The following is a 16,689-nucleotide window of genomic DNA, read 5'->3' as shown; positions in this document are numbered from 1 at the left end:
AGGCAGAGGCTGCCTTTGGCATCGGATGGGGGTCTCCTGTCCTGGAAATGGACTGGGTGTTTGAGGGTCTGCTTAAAGCCACAGTCCCGTCAGGGCATCTCCCTCATACGGAGAGCTCAGCTGCTTGGGAGGGGTTCTAGCTGAGCCTGGCACTGGCCGCTTCGGGCTTTTTGGTCAGGCCAACCAGAGGGTCAAGCTGCCCAGCCTCCTGGCCATTGTAACGGTGTCTTTGTGGTTCTCTTCCTCCCAATGACTTCCCTCACCCAGGATATCCAGAGAGTAAGTAGAGTCAACTGGGCCTCGGCCCGCTCCCTGCACCGAGTCTTCTTGCTTTCTTCCTTTTCCTTAATGACCTCACTAAAGCCCACCAGAGAAGCTGAGAAGCGTCTCAGTGCGAGCTGACCTACTAATTCACTAAGCTAGGCAGGCGGCGATTGACCAGCTGCTTCTCACACCTCTTTTCCTTCTTGCCACCTTCTTCCCTCCTCCTGGGGACTTCAGGGGCCATGGGGAACCCCTGCCGGAAAACTTCCTTCAGTGGGGGCAGGGGGCAGGCTCCAGATGCAGCTCTGAGGACCCGAGACCTCAGGGAAACCTCCCCCTCCCCACCTCTGCTGGTCAGAAGAAAGCAGTGTGGGGGCTGCTGCCCTGTCCAGTGACTTGGGGTCACCTGAAATAATACCAATGACTGTGAAGATGGCAGTCCTCGTGGGCCTCCTTAAGCGTGGCCACAGCAGAAGACCCCTGCACACACGTGCATGTGCCCACTCTCCAGCGAGCCTAGTCAGACCCCACCCCTAGGAGCTGCTGAGGCTGTTGGCCCAGAGGCTCCGTGTCCAACTGGACCGTCCTCCAGAGGAAGCCAGATATTATGACCAGGCCAAGCCGGAGCACTGAGCGACCCCACCTCGGGGCTGGACGAGCCCCTGAGACGCAGGCAGCTCCCTTGGGATCCCTTCCCCAAGCTTCAGGGCTCTGCCTCTGCCGGGGAGGTCCAGTTGTTTGCCTCTGCCCATGCTGTCTTGATGAAAGCACCTGGAAGATGAAAGGCCTTCTCTGGGGCAGCAGCCCGGGCCCAACAACCCAAGGGTCCCCCAACCCCCAGAGGCCATGACAGGATCCTCAGCACATTCATCCACGTGTTTGTTTTCTTTCCATCTGCCTTCCCCCGGGGGCACCCAGCCCAGCCAAGGGCACCACCCAGCCATGGGGCAGGTGAACCCCCGCGCTCCCCAAAAGCACACACACGCACATTGTTCTCGTGCATGTGCATTCATCTGACCCATGGCCCTTCCTAGCAGCCCTTGGGCCCATAGGCAACTCAGAGAAAAGGGCCAGAAATGAGAATTGGGGTGCAAACGTTGTCACTCAGTTCAGTTGGGAGCAGGCACCAGCCTGCCCTGCCTCGGCTCTGCTCAGACCCAACCTCCTTGGCCAGGTCAGGCAAAGGCCTAACAGGTGGGTAAGTGTTCCAGGCTCCCAAGGCCTAGAAGGGTTCTCCGGGGCATGTCATCTAACCCCTCCCTCTAGAAGCATCCCTACCACAGCACCAGCCCAGGCTGGCAGCTCCAGTGAAGGGGCACTGCCTCTCTCTCTCTCCCTCCCTCCCCAGCCAGCTGGCTCTGTCGCTGCCACTGCAACAGTCCCCAATTCTGCTCCCTAGGACCAGCAAAAACAAGTGTGGTCCATCCTCCACAATGCCTCTTAGAGACGCCTGCCTGGTGTCTCCCGCGGCTTCTCTTCTTGGGGCGGTTTAACCAATCCCCACAGAGCCCTTCCCCTGCTTGGCTCCCTTAGACACTCTCCAACTGATCTGGGGGCTTCTCACAGTGGAGTCCCCAGCACGGCTGAGGAGAACAGCGGGAAGCTGCCCACTGCATCCTAGGACCCCCAGCCCAACCCAGCCCCTCACTCCCCATGACTGCCGCTTCCACTGTCGAACCCAGTGCGGGGCTAGACGCCATTTAGACAGACAGGCGGGGCAGCCAGGGGGAGGGGACTGGGCTTCTCTTCATATCCCCTTCCTGCAAGCCTGCCTTCTGCTTTCTCTCCCTGCCTCCTCATCCCTCTAGTTACCGCTTACTAGCTCTGACCGATAGTGTGGGGACCGTTTGGGGGCTTCTCGTCCCTGCTACTAAGACCCTGGTTTAATCTAGAGTTCAAGGTCACTGGGGTTTCCCTGACCTATCTCCTGTCTCCATGTTCTAGACGCCCCTGAACAGGTTCCCAGAAGCTTTGAGCCCCAGAATAACCCAAGTGTTGGAAGCGCAACCCCCCAAACAAAGACGCCAGGGAGGAAAAGGGAATTAATGGGGGTGGGGTACGCCCTCCCCTGGTGCGCCTACAAGGGGGCTCCTTGGCTGTTCTCAAGCCGACATGGCCAGGGGGCTGGGGGCCCTCACAGGCCCTTCTTGTTGGCAAGTCTCACAACCTCTGCTAGCTTGAAAATTCCAGTCAGAGCAAGTGAGATGTCCCCCCATCGCCGCACCCGCTGACCCCTGCCCTCTGTCCTCCCTTCTACCCAGGATGAAGGACACCAGCCGCAAGAACAACGTGTTTGCACAGTTTCGGAAGAACGAGCGAGACAAGCAGAAACTGATTGACACTGTAGCCAAGCAGCTGCGAGGACTTATCAACAGCCACCACTCGTGAGGGCGGGGCCCGGGTGGGGCCAGGCCTGGGCCGATCCAGCCTCTGTGGCCAGCCCCGCACCGCCAGGGATGCCCGCCCAGCCAGGGATGCCTGCCCAGCCAAGGATGCCCGCCCAGGGCTCTGCACTCTTGGATTCTTCTTCAGAGAGAATATATGTATTTTTTTATCACCTTCTGTATAGTATCCACGCAACCTCCTCCAGGAACAGAGAGGGATGGGGGGAGAGAGGGAGGGAAGACTAAGTCACCATTGGAGGCCTGAGATGTCACTGCATGCCCAACTGACCCCTGTGTGCCCCCACCCCAAGAGTCTGGGACCTGGAGGAGAGATGCCCCCGGCGTTAGGCAGGCCTTGCCCCCTAGATCTGGGCTTTTGTTTCTAATCCAAGGGAAAGGGCAGCCTGGGGCACGGGCCTGGGGCCGCAGGATCCTCAGTGGGCAGAAGGGGTCTCCATCTCCAGACGGGCAAGGAAGGAATGAGAGTGAGTCAGAGACAGCTGGGGCCTAGACGATCACCTTGAGCCCCTAGGCCTCTGCAGGCCGACCTCAGGCTTTCCTTCTCTACTTCCCGTGGCCCTGCCCTGGCTCCCTCTCCCCACACCCAGACTCTCCCAGCCAAGGGTTAAGGCCTTGGTATCTGTCCAGGATAGAAGAACCCAAGCCAAATCCAGGAAATAGGGTTCCTGTTTCAAATGCCAAGGGTCTGTGTCCTCAGTGGACCAGAGTTCACCTGGGCAGGTCCCAGATACCTGCTAGCTAAGAATAGAAAGTAGAGGGCATGGCAAGACCACCCACCTAAAGCCCTGGCAACTTGTGGGAGCTTGCCCTGAGGAGTGAGTGGCTCCTGTGCCCGCACAGCCACGCACCCACTAGAGAAGGGGGCGCTCGTTTCTGCACCGATGTCTTCTCCAAACCACCTCCGCTGGATGCAGCGTCTCCTTCTCCGAGCTGGAACATGGGCAAGGTGGCCACAAACCCCATTCCTCGCTAGTCTTCTCACTCCTACTGGGTGCCCCGAAGGCACGGTCTCACATCCTAGGTGCAGGCCCTCACGTTTTGCTGGGTGATCAACCCAGTCCTAATGTCCCAATGGAATTTGAGGCTTGCCCTGGCCCCTCCGGCCCTCCCCCCTTTCTCTCTGTCTCTGTCTCTCTCTGCCTCCCTCCCTCCCTCCCTCCCTCTCTCTCTGTGTCTCTATCTCTCTCTCTCTGCCCTCCTGGTTTGGGGTAACAAGTCAGCAGCATGTTTTTGTATATATGGGCTACAGGGCCCAACCAGACCTGCCAGGGCCCCAGGGACAGAGTATTTTGGTGGGTGGTTAGGCCGTGGGGAGAGGGGGCAGCCCCATCTTTCTTCTTAGAGACTGGCGCTACGTAGACATTTTCTTTCTTTGAGTGTGTTATTTGATCTTCTTGCACAGACAACAAAGGGAACTCTTCCCCACCCCTGCCCCTGTCCCCCCCACCCCCCCAAAAAAGCTTTCTCTCCTTCCTTTAAAAAGTAACAACTGGAGGGAGAGCCCAGACAGGGGTTGTTTGCAGCAGGTTGAAAAGAGTCCGTTGTCCTTGTTCCCTCTTCCTCAGTTGAAAAGGCATCTCTTGGGCTGGGGTGACCCTGGCCAGACTGGGTCACTCTATCACCAGTGGCCTTGGCCCTCATTCAGTAAGTACCTGAAGCTCTCCCTAATGAGGCTAAGGTTTCCCACTTCGAGATGTTCCACCGGAAGCCAGCCTCTGCCTGGCCCCCACGTCGGGGGCCTTCCCCTGAGCCTCAGACCCTTGGAGGGCTTTGGCCACTAGCTGGCTCCTTCCTGGACACGCTGGGCCCCCTCTGAAAGCCCTGAATGTCATCAGCAGAGAGGAGATGGAAGAAGAGGGCCATGGCTGGACCTCCAGGGCTTGTCACTGAGAGTGAGTGCTTCCAGGAAGCGTGGAGCAGAAATCCCCATGAGCTAGGCTGGCCCGCTCGGCTCTGGCCTGCCAGGCTCTGGCACAGTGGGTGACTGGTGAGTCAGCGTCCTGGCCACCGGGAAGAAGAGGCTCCCTCACTTGGCGCTCATTAGTGTCCCCACCCCGGCCCTTCCCGCAGGGGCCAGCCACCCTGGGCTCCCATCCCTCCTCCCCAGGCTCTGGGGCCCTGGCAGACAGCAGCCCAGGGGGCCGGGGCCATGTGGGAGGAGGGGGTGGGGACCCCCCCCAGGGGAGTTGGGGCTGCAGAAGGGGGCCTGCCACAGACAGGGCCTTCAGGAACACGCTGCTGCGGCTGCTGACAGAGAAGCTAATTGAGCATCAGCAAGCAGGGATGGAGAAGCCTCCCTGGCATTTCCAGTTTTTATTAGTGGGAGGACAGACTCATTAAACAGAATTTTTAATCGCTTTTGTCAGCTGCTAACTTGCTGCTGGGGAGGGTGGAGCTTCCTCCCTCCCTCTCTCTGTCTCTCTCCCCCTCCCTCTTCCCTTCTCTCTCTCTCCCTCTCTCCCTCTTCCCTTCTCTCTGTCTCTCTGTCTCTCTCCCCCTCCCTCTTCCCTTCTCTCTCTCTCCCTCTCCCCTTCTCTCTCTCTCTCTCTCTCTCTCTCTCTCTCCCTCTCTCCCTCTCTCCCCCTCTCCCCCTCCATCCCTCTCCCTCTTCCTCTTCCTCTTCCCTTCTCTCTCTCTGTCTCATCTGTTCTCAAATCTCCCCCGACCTGTAAGAGAGAAGAGAAAACCACCCAGGGCCCTCTGAGGAGGGGCCCAAGAAACCTAAGGGCTGAGCAGGGCTCCCTTCTGAGGACTTAAGCCCATGGGTCAGGATGGGAGGGGACCTTGATCACTCCGTGAGATTGGCTGAAACCCTTTGCCTAGGGCCTCTCTGGAAAGGCTTTCCTGATCACCCTCAGCCAACCACAGGACCGGCTGCCCAGCAGTGGGGTGACCCACAGTCCAGGGTCCCCAGAGCACTCTGACCCAGGGGCCTTCTAGCACTGATGTCTCCTTCAAGAGGAAGTCATGCTTACTGCTCTTGCATCAACCCTGTTTGAAGAACTGGGCCAGCCCTGCCTAACCTCAGGCATGGAGGCCTCTGCTTAGCCTCAGGCCCGTCGCTGGACCCAACTCTCCTGGAACAGAGGAATTGGCTGCCCCACTTGGGAGTCTGGTGGGCGGAAGAGGGCGCCCCCAACCTAGATCTGCTCCCGGGTTCCTCAGGACAGAAGAGAGAACCCAGATGACGGCCCGTAAAGGAAGCCCACCTGTACATAGACTGTTCCCTCAGGCCGCCCCATCCACCCTCTGCCAACACAGAACAAACCCCTTCTGCTTCTGTTAACCCACCTGTGTCTATAGAGAGTGGCCATTTCTCTTTAGAAAAGAAAAGTCTTGCTCTAGAAAGATGAATTTTCAAGCTTATTTTTCCAATAGATATGTGTTTGACACTCCCACCCTCCCTACCCCATGGAAAAGACTGGCATTACCTATGCCCATGCTGAGACTTGTTCCTTTGAACCACGTAGCCTCCCATGCCTGGAAGACTGGAATCAGTACCCCCCGCACTGGCAAGCCGAGCAATGCCCAGTGTCCCAGAGAAGCTTCCAAGCTCCTTCCTAGCCCACCCCTCCTGAGACAATCTCCCCAACTGGCCTCCCTGGAGCACCTGGCCTCAGGCTTGGCAGAAGCCCTTTGATCAGAGCTTAGGGGCGTGTGCCAGAGACCCAAGATGATGGGGCATCAAAGAGCAGAGGAAGCAGAGGCCAGGCCTAGCAGAGAGACCCCCCACTGGCGCAGCTTAAAATGCTCAGTTTGCAAGGAGGGCTCTTTCTAGAGGATCCCTCTGATTGAGCCTCGTGTTCCCCCTGAACTGTGGGGCAGCCCACCTGGTTTGGGTGGCAGGAGATTCTCTCGGTAGTGTTGGAGTATTCCTGAAGCCCTGGTCAGAATTTGGATTTTGGAAATCAATGACTGCAAATAAGTCGGGTGGACCTTGGAGCTGTCCTCAGCCTCCCCCCCTCCCACACACACACTGTTCTTGACCATTGCTAGACTGGGTCCCAAGGATTGCAGGACTGCCAAGGGGAGCTTCCTCCACCAAGCACCTCCCAGGAGGCCTCGGAGGTCTTCTAGGGGAAAGGTGGGGCTCTAGGCCTCCAGGCCAGGCCTCTAACCCCAGAGGGTTAGAGCCATGGACAGTGTGCCTCCAGCAGTGAGCTCTGGGTGTCCAGCACTCCCTCCTTCCTAAAACCATCTTGAGAACCACTGGCTTTTCTCCCTTCTTTTTCCTCTTTTCATCTCCTGTCTTCTCTCATTCCTCTTTCATCCTTTCCTCTCCCTCCCTCCCCAGTCTTCCCTCCTCCTGCTGGTAATGAAAGAAGTGGGGGTCCTTAGAAAGGGAAGCTCCGGAGGCTGAGCCAGAGGACACATTTGACTTCAGGAGGGGTCTCGAGGGGAGATCTCATGGACTTTCTTGGTATAGGAACCATCCAAGGCACACACTGGGGACTTCCCAATGACCACTGCCAGGAGCTGACTGCTTTGGGGGACGGGGAGCCTGCCCCGAAAGCCCCTCCCCTGCCCCAGCCCCGCTCTCGGATCTCATATCCTTCCTGATTGCTCCTTTGTTCATTTTCTCCCTCCCTCCTTCCCTTCCTTCCTCCTCTTCCTCCCTCCTGTCTCTTCTATTTTGGGCCATTTTGTAAACAGATGTGGTGAAAATGGCTTCTTTTCCCTCTTTTTGCACACATTTCTGGGGAATTTTAGGAAATTGTGTTTTGAAATTGAAAGGGACATTTCTGTTGTTCACAACTTGACAGTAGAGATCCTGACCAAGATGGCGGCACGACCCACAGATGAACAGAGCAGGAATGCGCATGTTTCTTTCTTGTTCCTTTATTTCTCTTGTAACGCCTCCTGAAGCTGACCTCCAATGTACCAGTTTAACAGAGCAGCAGAGCGTTGTCTTGTTCTTCTCACTCGCCTGTCCTGGGCTCCAAGGGGCTAGGCTGGGAGGGGACCCGAGGCACCTTGGGAGGAGAGGGCCCAGTGGCCAGAGAGGGAGGGACTCGGGGCCAGCCGTGCCCCCTGAGCCCTTCCTGGAGTCTCTCCTGGTGGCTTTTCTCCACACTGCGGCAGGTGCACAGACATGCGTGCACATCCCCACACGTGCACACACATGCACACAGACGCTTCACAGAGAGAAGATGGTTGAGAGTGTTCAGGGAGAGGAGCTCTGGGCCGGGGGGCTCATGATGACATCCCCAAACCTCATCTGTAAAAGGAGGGAGTTGGAACTGGTGATCCCTGAGGTCCCTTCCCGGAAGCTCGGAATTCTCCAAGAAGGCCGGAGCTATCTTGGGGAAGGCAGGGGATGCCCAACCTGAGCATTGGCAGCAGGCCCCTAGGCGGCCATTGGGTCCAATCCCCATGTGAGCCCCACTGTAACACGCCCAGCAAAGGGTGCCCCCGCCTTCCCTTGGAGAACCCCAGGGTGGGGGATGCCCAGCCTCATGGCTGCCCCTTCTGCTGTGAGAGAGCCTGATTTCCCAGGAGCATCAGGAAGCATCTCCCCAATTTCACATCCAGTCTCCCTACGCCTCCCATGCCCTGTGGCCCGCCTCTGCTACCAGCACACCCGCAGTGTTTTCCACAAGTCCCTCCCCTCTTTCCTGCCTCAGTTACCTCCTCAGTCACATGGTCACTCGGGTCCCTTCCAGTGTTCTAAGATCTGTGAGCTGTGTAGAGCAGGGTGGGCAGTGGATCTCACTATGAAACCAACCCAAGATCAGGGCACTTTCCCAAGGCTGCTGGGGAGGGAAGCTGGGTAAAATCTCAAAGGTTTCTAGAATTTCTTTTCCTGCTACGCTGAGTTGTAAAGCCTGATGGTGCAGCACGATGGAAAGATTTGGTGACAGGGGACTTGGACTCACGCCCTGGCACTGCCCCCATCCCATGTGACCTGGGGCAAATCACTTTTCTTTTCTGGGTCTCAATTGTCTCATCTATGAAGTGGGTTCAGACTAGAGGATCACAGAGGTCTCTTCCAACTCTGGCTAGGCAAGCCTGTGAATAAGAGCGAAGCTTCATCTTGTTTAAATACATGTTGACGATCCTCAAAGTGAGGGTCATCAAGGAGAAGTGACCGGGCAGGAAGCACCTGAGGCTCAGATCCATGATCCACTACCCCTCCGACCTCTGGCAATCCATGTCTGGGGCCTGGCTTTACTGATGTGGAATTTGAGGCCTTTGATCAGGAACACCCCTGACTCATCATATACAGCCTTGGGCACGGGCCCCTGATCTCTAACTACAAACACCATTATTCTCCCTTCAAGGATCCGTGATTTCCTTCATGTGTGCACTCCTTCCACTGGTGCAAGTAGCAGCCCTTCCATGAATTAAGCAAAAACCATCAGAAGTTGGGGGGCGGGGAGCAGGGGAGCCTTCCCTGTTGGGGAGTTGGCCTCCTTGTGGGAAGCCTCTAGCAATTTCACCAGGTCATCCCTGAGGTGGCAGGTGGCCCCTCACTAGCTCGATCCTCACATGGTGGTAACTGAGACTTTGGGGGGCCTAAAATTCTAGCTGTGATGTCTAAAATCTGAGTGGTCGCCTTAAATTCAAAAACATAGCACCAATCTTTGGGCGTAAGTATCTATTAAAGTATATTAGGGGTTAATAAAGAGAAACATGTGGATCCCTATTCTGCCTGTCCCTGCCACCTCTGCCGCCAAACTGAGGTCCCGGAAACGAAAAGGCCTCAGAGCCCCAGTTGTGCCACTTACCCACGAAGCTCCCCTTCAGCTCCGGCTCTATGAACCCTTTCCTGCTTCCTGTTGAGCTGACCAAAGATGATGATCCCCTGGAAAGTCTTCTGGAGAGCCCAGGGGTCACCTCTATGCTCAGCGGAGGCAGGACAGTCAACAAACATCCCCTGATGCTCTGTGCGGACGTGCAGAGCTCAGTTTTAGTAGCAGCAGAGGCAAAGTTACACCTACTGGGTGCCATGATAGAGAATTCATTACGTACCCAATGTATTGTGCTAGGCACCGCATGTGCTAAGTCCTGGAGGGCGTTGTTTGTCCTTTGTTCCCAAAGAAGACCATGACATCGGGGTGATGTCATGACTTGCAGTGAAATTGGATTTAAGTGAGCCAGGGCTGTGCAAGGTCACCAGCCTCACTTTCTCCTCCCGAGCCATCTGGGTCCAGTGACAAGATATACATCAGGACAACAACTAGAGATGTATGTTTTAAGGCACTTGGAGTGCTTTGACATTTCCTTCTTCGGCTCATTTCACAGATGAGGAAACTGAGGCAAACAGGGTGAAGTGACTTGCCCAGGGTCACATAGCTAGGAAGTGTCTAAGGCGAGACTTGAACTCTGGTCCTCCTGACTTCAGGGCCAGTGCTCTATCCACTGAGCCAGCTAGCTGCCTCTAAGACCTGGAAGTGCAAATACAAGCAAAATAGTCCCTAACCCTGAAGAAGCTTACATTGTAATTGAGGAAAACAGTGCCATAATTACAATAGTCATTGCCATATGGATAGATAGTAGATAGAGTGCCAGTGTAGGAGAAAGTCCCGGGTTCAAATCCTGTCTGTGACACTAGCTGTGGGACCCTGGCCAAGTCATTTCATCATTCCTAATCTTGGTGTCCTCATCTCAAAAACAGGGACAGTAGGGGCAGCTAGGTGGCACAGTGGATAGAGCACCAGCCCTGGATTTAGGAGGACCTGAATTCAAATCTGGCCTTAGGCACTCGATACTTACTAGCTGTGTGACCCTGGGCAAGTCACTTAACCTTCAATGCCCTGGAAAAAAATGGGGACAATAATAGCACATCCATCACAGGGATATGGCAAGGATGAAATGAGAAAATGTCTATAAAGTGCTTTGGAGACCTTAAAGTACGATTTAAATGCTGTTGTGACCAGCAGTGTGACTTTCACCAAGCGCTATTTACGTGTATATTTGGGTAGTGAGAGTGCCAGAATCTGGAGTCAGGAAGACCCAGGTTCAAATCCAGCCTCAGACACTTACTAGCTGTGTGACCCTGGGCAAGTCACTTCACCCTGTTTGCCTCAGTTTCCTCATCTGTAAAATGAGATGAAGAAGGAAATGTCAAACCACTTCAATATGTTTGCCACAAAATCCCAAATGGGGTCACAAGGATTTGGACACAACTAAAAACAACTAAAAAACAACAATACACATAGCATATTATTAATAATAACAACATGCAAATTATCATTCTCATTTTATTGATGAAGAAGCAGACCCAGAGAGGTGAGGTAAATAAAATGGTCTATTCAAGGACAGTCAGGCAATAAACATTATTAAGTGCCTACTATGTGCTGGGCACTTTGCTAGGGATTTAAAAAGAAGACAGCCCTTACCCTCAAGGAACTCACAATCTAATGGGGGGGGGCAATAAACCAACAAATATGGACAAACAAGTTAAGTAGGAAATAACCAGCAAGGCACTAGAAGTAAGAGGAGGTCGGGAAGGGTCCCTGCAGAAGATGGGGCGTCAGTTGGAACTTCAAGGGAGGCAGAGATGAGGAGGGGGCAGCCAGAGAGGATTCCCAGTGCTGAGAAATGCAGAGCAGTCAGAAGGCCAGTGCCATTGGATTGAAGGAGAGGGGCAAGGTGTAAGACTAGAAAGATAGGAGGAGGTAGGTTATGAAGGGCTTTGAATGCCAAACTGAGGATTTCCCATTTGACCCCAGAAGTGATAGGGAGTCACTGGAGTTTATTGAGGGGAGGAGTAACATGGTCAGATCTACACATTAGGAAGATTAATTGATAGCTGAGTGGAGGATGCACTGGAGTGGGGAGACACGTGAGTTGGGGTCCCAGCCATGCTATCACAATAGTCCAGGCGTGAAGGGATGAGAGCTTGTGCTGTGGTGGTGGCATAGAGGGTAAAACTGTCAGGTCTTGGCAGAAGATTGAATATTTGGGGGGGGGAGGGGGGAGATAGGAATCCAGGATGACTCCGAGGTTTGAGTCTGAGGGACTGGGAGGATGGGGTTGCCCTCTGCAGTCACAGAGAAGGGAGATGGGGAAGGATTAGAGGGAAAGGTAATAAGTTTGGTTTTAGGCATGTTGACTTTAAGATGTGTACCAAACATTCAGTCTGAGATGTCTGAAGAGTGATTGGAGATGAGAGATTAGAGGTCAACAGAGAGATGGGGGCAGGAAAGGCAGATCTGAGAATCATCTGTATAGAGATGGTCATTAAATCCATGGGAGCTGATGAGACCATCAAATAAAATACTGTAAAGGGAGAAGAGAAGAGAACCCAGGGCAAAGCCCTGAGGGGCACCTGTGGCTAGAGGGTGGTCTGGAGGAGGATCCAACAAAGAAAACAGAGAAGGAATGGCCAGAGAGGTAGGAGGAGAACACAGAGACAGAGACAGAGACAGAGAGACAGACAGAGACAGATCCCTAGAGAGAAGAGAGTGTCAAGGAGGAGTGATCAACAGCTTCACAGGCTGCATAGAGGTCAAGGTGAATGAATTTGGAGAAAAGGCCACTGGCTTTGGCAGCTAAGAGATCATTAATGACTTTGGAGAGAGCTTTTGGTGGAACGATAAGGTCAGAAGCTAAGGGATCACAGTGAGTGGTCAAGGCTGAACACGAGCCCATTGTTACTAAATCCCACTTGCCTTGATGTTAAGGTGGCATCCTCTGTTCTCAAATGGCAGAGTCTGTCCATCAAAAAGCATTAATTATGCACCTGCTAGGTGCTAGGTGCCGTCCTGGGTGCTGGAGATAGTCTCCTCTCAAGGAGTTTGTGTTCTGTCAAGGGAGACAAGTACATGGTAACTCTAAGCAGCATAAATACAAAGAGAACAAATACAAGGAGACAGGGGAGAGAGGGCACCGGCAGCTGGGGGAACCAGGAAAGATCACCTAGAAAGTGGAGTTTGAGCTGGATCGGGAAGGAAGAGAGGAATTCTATGGGATGGAGGCATGGAGGGAGTGCCTTCTGGAAGTGGGGAAGGGACATGGAGGGTCACGTCTAAGGGACGGTGAGAAGACCAATCCGGCCAGGTTGTAGAGTGGATGAACTAGAGAATGGAGCTGCACAGACAGACCAGAGCAAGGAGGGAAGGGCTTTAAAAGCTTAGCATAGAAAAGGAAACATTTACCCTAAAGGCAAAAAGGAGAGCTGGTTGAGTCCCAGGGAGATAACAGGGTCCCGTCTTCTCTTAATGAAGATAGCTGTGCGGACCATGGGTTGGACTGGGAGGAGACTGACATGGACTGCATGGAGATAGAGGGTGTTTAGCTACAGAAAGAAATAATGAAGCTATATGGGAGAAATGTCAGGGGAAAGGTATGGACTGTGAGAGGAGAGGGAGTAACTGTAGGCGGGGGTCAGAAAGGCTCCCTGAAGGGAATGGGACATGTACTGGGCAGAGGAGGAGGAGGAAGAAGAGAAAAGGGAGGAAGAGATGGAGGAAGAGAGAGGAGAAAGAGAAGGAGGAGGAGAAGGGGAGGGAGGAGGAGAATGAGAAGACAGCAGCAGCAACAACATTTATATAGCATTTACTGTGTGCCAAGCACTGTGCTAAGTCCTTTAAAAAATACCTTACTCAGGGATAGCTAGGTGGCGCAGTGGATAGAGCACTGGCCCTGGAGTCAGGAGGACCTGAGTTCAAATCCGGCCTCAGACACTTGACACTTACTAGCTGTGTGACCCTGGGCAAGTCACTTAACCCCAATTGCCTCACCAAAAAAACCTTTCCTTGATCTTTACAACAACTCTGGAGGGTAGGTGCTATCACTTCCATTTTGCAGATGAGAAAACTGAGGCAAACAGTTGCAGTAACTTGCCATACCTGACCCCAGGCCCAGCACTCTAACCATTGCACCACCAGTTGCTTCTTGGAACAGCCTAGTTCCCTTCTAGACTCAAGTGCCATCTCTGACACGAGGTCTTGGCTGATCCCCCTAGTTTGTGTCACCCCAAATTGTTTGATAGACATTTCTTTACCTGTGCAATATAGACTTCCCTGCTCTTGTTCCCTCAGTAAAGTATGCCCCATGAAGGCAGGAACCATTGCTTTACATCCCCAGGGCTTGGCACCTCATCGACACAACAAATGCTTATTGACTGGACAAACATTTCCCAAGAATTCATGATGTGCACAACTGTTAGCTATTCAGCAGCAATAGACAGGGCTGGGGTGGGTGAGTGATCACCTGCTCCTTTCCCCCATAGATCAGAGGGGCTCCTCCTGTAGCTGAACTCTCCTCGACTGAGCTGGACCCAAGGGGGAGGAGCTCCATCCACTGAGACAGGTTGTTGTTGTCCATTTCTGCTGCCCCTTCCTGCCCTTCTAAAGAGATGCACCATTAATGACAGGACGTTGAGTGTTCTGAACAATAAAGCCCTGACCTCTCTCACCTCCTCCCCACCCAGCCCTTCATTTTGGGCAGGCCTCCACCCTCTTTATATACACCTTGGGAATTCTGGATTGTGTTCTGCCTCTTCTCTTGTCCATCCTGTGCTCATCACAGCTATCTAAGGAGGGAGAATATTGCAGCCTAGGGGCACTGTCTGAGCAAGGACACGGAGGTGGGAGATGCCAGAAGAGACCTTTGGTGAGGGCAAAGACGCAGCAAGCCCTTCAGACCCTAAGCTTAGCTGCCTCGCTCAAGGCAGCCAGGAGAGCGGTGTGATGTGGGGGATGCTTGGAAGGTATCCCTGGATAAATCCTGCCTTATTCATGGTTGATGTTTGAGACTGAGGCTGTCCTTTAATTTAAAGCTTTTCCATATGCTGAATGCAGACGTATTCCTCCACCTCAGTCAGAGATATGCTGGACTCAGTCGTCTGCACTTCAGAGTGGAAATCTCCCATCTTCCCTTAAATCTCCTAAGAGATCATAGAGTTTGGAGCCAGAAGGTCCTTTGGAGAAGACTTAGTTAAACCCCCTCATTGTATGAAAGAGGAAATTGAAGCCCAAAGCAGGAAGTGACTTTACCCAGTCCACATGACCAGCAAATAGAAGAGGCAAAATTTGAACCAGGGTCATCTTTATCAATATCTTGGATCCAGGAACAGACGGCAAGCTCATTAAATCTGCTGATGACTCAAAGCTGAAAGGGAGAGCTAACAGTGGCTGACCGCTAGCGCGCAAAAGGATCTTGACAGGCTGATTCAGCCTTGGGTTAAAATCTAGATGAAATTCAGTCAGGATAAATGTAAAGTCTTGCCCTCAGGTATAAAAAAATTCAACTTCACTAACATCAGATGGGGGAACTACAGACAACAGTTGTCCTTTAAAAAAAAAAAAAAAGATCTGGAGACTTTAGTGGACCACAAGCTCAGTCAAATGGGTCAACAATGTGACCTGGCAACTAAGAAAGTGACATTAAAAGAGGAGATTCTGAACTTTATTGGGCCTCATCTCTGTTCAGTGCTTTTACTTTGATAAGGACATTGATAAGCTGAGGGTGTCCAAAGTCTGATAAAGAGCCTTGAGTCCAAGACAGAAGGGTCAGTTGAAAGAGCTGGATGTGTTTCTCCCAAAGAAGAAATGGCTCCAGGGAGGTCTTCAGTTGGAGGTTGGATGGCCACTTGTTAGGGATCTCACAGATCAGGGTTCCCCTAACTGTCAAATTCTGACATTCTGTGAAAATGGGCTCTCTTTTTGAAGAAAAGCTGGTGGACAGAGCAGAGGAACCCAAGCCTGCAGGTGATTGAAATACAGAGTGGGATAGGCTCCCCAAAACAGCCTGGGCCTCCTTCACTTCTTCCCTGTTTCCTGCACCTCCTCTAAGGTTCAGCTAGGACTGAAGAAAGACCCCCTACTCCAAAACTCATCTTCGGTCTGGCTCGGAGGACTCATGCCCCGTCCCCATCAGCCTGATGGCTGCTTCCTGTAGCTGAAGTGGGCAGGCAGCCCCAGAGAGGGTGGGGATTATGAGTTGGGTCCTTCTCTTCTTCCTGCCCATCCTCAGCCCCCATTCGGTACAACCCCAACCCCGAGGCACGGTGACAATGGGCCCAGTATTAGGTTGCTTCCGACTGCTGGAGACAATGACCACTGGGAGCTTAGATTCAAACCGTGGGAGATAACCCATCCTGGTAGGCCTTCCGGAAGGGGGCAAAGATTGAAAGGGACCCAGGCCTTGAGCCATTTGAATGGCAATGAGGAATCCCCCGGGGCTCCGAGGGACGACCCCTCCTCCCTGCCCCTGCACTGGGCCTCTCACTTGCTCACTGACCGGATTGGGGGTGGGGGGCCCCGGATCGTGGGAGACAGAGCGGGAGAGACAGCCATAGACTGAGAGCCAGAACCTTTCCCTCAGAGATCCCGGCTTGACTGTCGTGGGCAATGTTTACTGGGGAGCGAAAGAAAGGCCGGAGTCCCGTGGGAGCTGCGGACAAAGGCCCTCGAGGAAGCACAGGAAGGAGGAGACAAGCGAGGGGGGTGAGGGATATTGTGCGGGAGCTATCCCCCCTCTATCTGTTTCCATCGGCTGCTGGGTTAGGGTTACTCTGCTGTTTGTCCTGGGCTCACTAAAAGCCCAAACTGTCTTTGTGGGGTCTGTGACATCAGTGGGGCTCAGTCCCTTGTGATGGTAATAGGGGGCCCTGGGAGGTTGGGGGGGGACTGGGAGGCTGGGGGGGGCCTGGGAGGCTGGGGGGGCCCTGGGAGGCTGTGGGGGGGCCTGGGAGGCTGTGGGGGCCCTGGGAGGCTTGGGGGGCCCTGGGAGGCTGGGGAGCCCTGGGAGGCTGGGGGGGCCTCTGGTTCCCCCGCCCTGGGGACCGGGCATCGGCCTCCCTGGGAGGATGAGGGCTCTCTCCTTCCCCCGCCATCTGGGATCTTGGTGACCGCACCTTCAAGCCCAAACCCGGACCTCTGTCCCGAAAGGAATCTAAACATCGAGATGCATTTCTAGCCCTGAACAATCCTCTCATTCTCTGGGCTCAATGACGGGTCTATTTCTTCCTGTAAATGGGTCTTGTCATCTTCAACTTTTAGCTCAGCGTCTGAGGGTAATTGGCCTTCCCCTTGTCCTTCCCACAGCACACGGCCCTCTCAGTTACCCG

At 53.9% G+C, this 16,689-nt stretch overlaps 1 protein-coding gene across 7 annotated transcripts in view; it reads left to right on the top strand.

Annotated features, from left to right (window-relative positions):
* Positions 1–5,186, top strand: part of EXOC6B (exocyst complex component 6B) — a 606,916-nt gene extending 601,730 nt beyond the window's left edge. For 3 of the 7 annotated variants that reach the window (XM_043983599.1, XM_043983595.1, XM_043983598.1), the window contains 2 exons: positions 268–279; positions 2,526–5,186. In XM_043983599.1, coding sequence (XP_043839534.1) covers positions 268–279; positions 2,526–2,652 — 139 coding nt within the window. In that variant the 3' untranslated portion in view covers positions 2,653–5,186. The remainder of the gene's footprint in view (positions 1–267; positions 280–2,525) is intronic. The other 4 variants (XM_043983601.1, XM_043983600.1, XM_043983596.1 and 1 more) reach the window with 2 other exon arrangements.
* The last annotated feature ends 11,503 nt before the right edge of the window (positions 5,187–16,689 follow it).

The sequence above is a fragment of the Dromiciops gliroides genome, chromosome 2 (assembly GCF_019393635.1).
Source record: "Dromiciops gliroides isolate mDroGli1 chromosome 2, mDroGli1.pri, whole genome shotgun sequence".
Lineage (NCBI taxonomy): Eukaryota > Metazoa > Chordata > Mammalia > Microbiotheria > Microbiotheriidae > Dromiciops > Dromiciops gliroides.
This window is presented reverse-complemented; position numbering and strand designations above follow the sequence as displayed.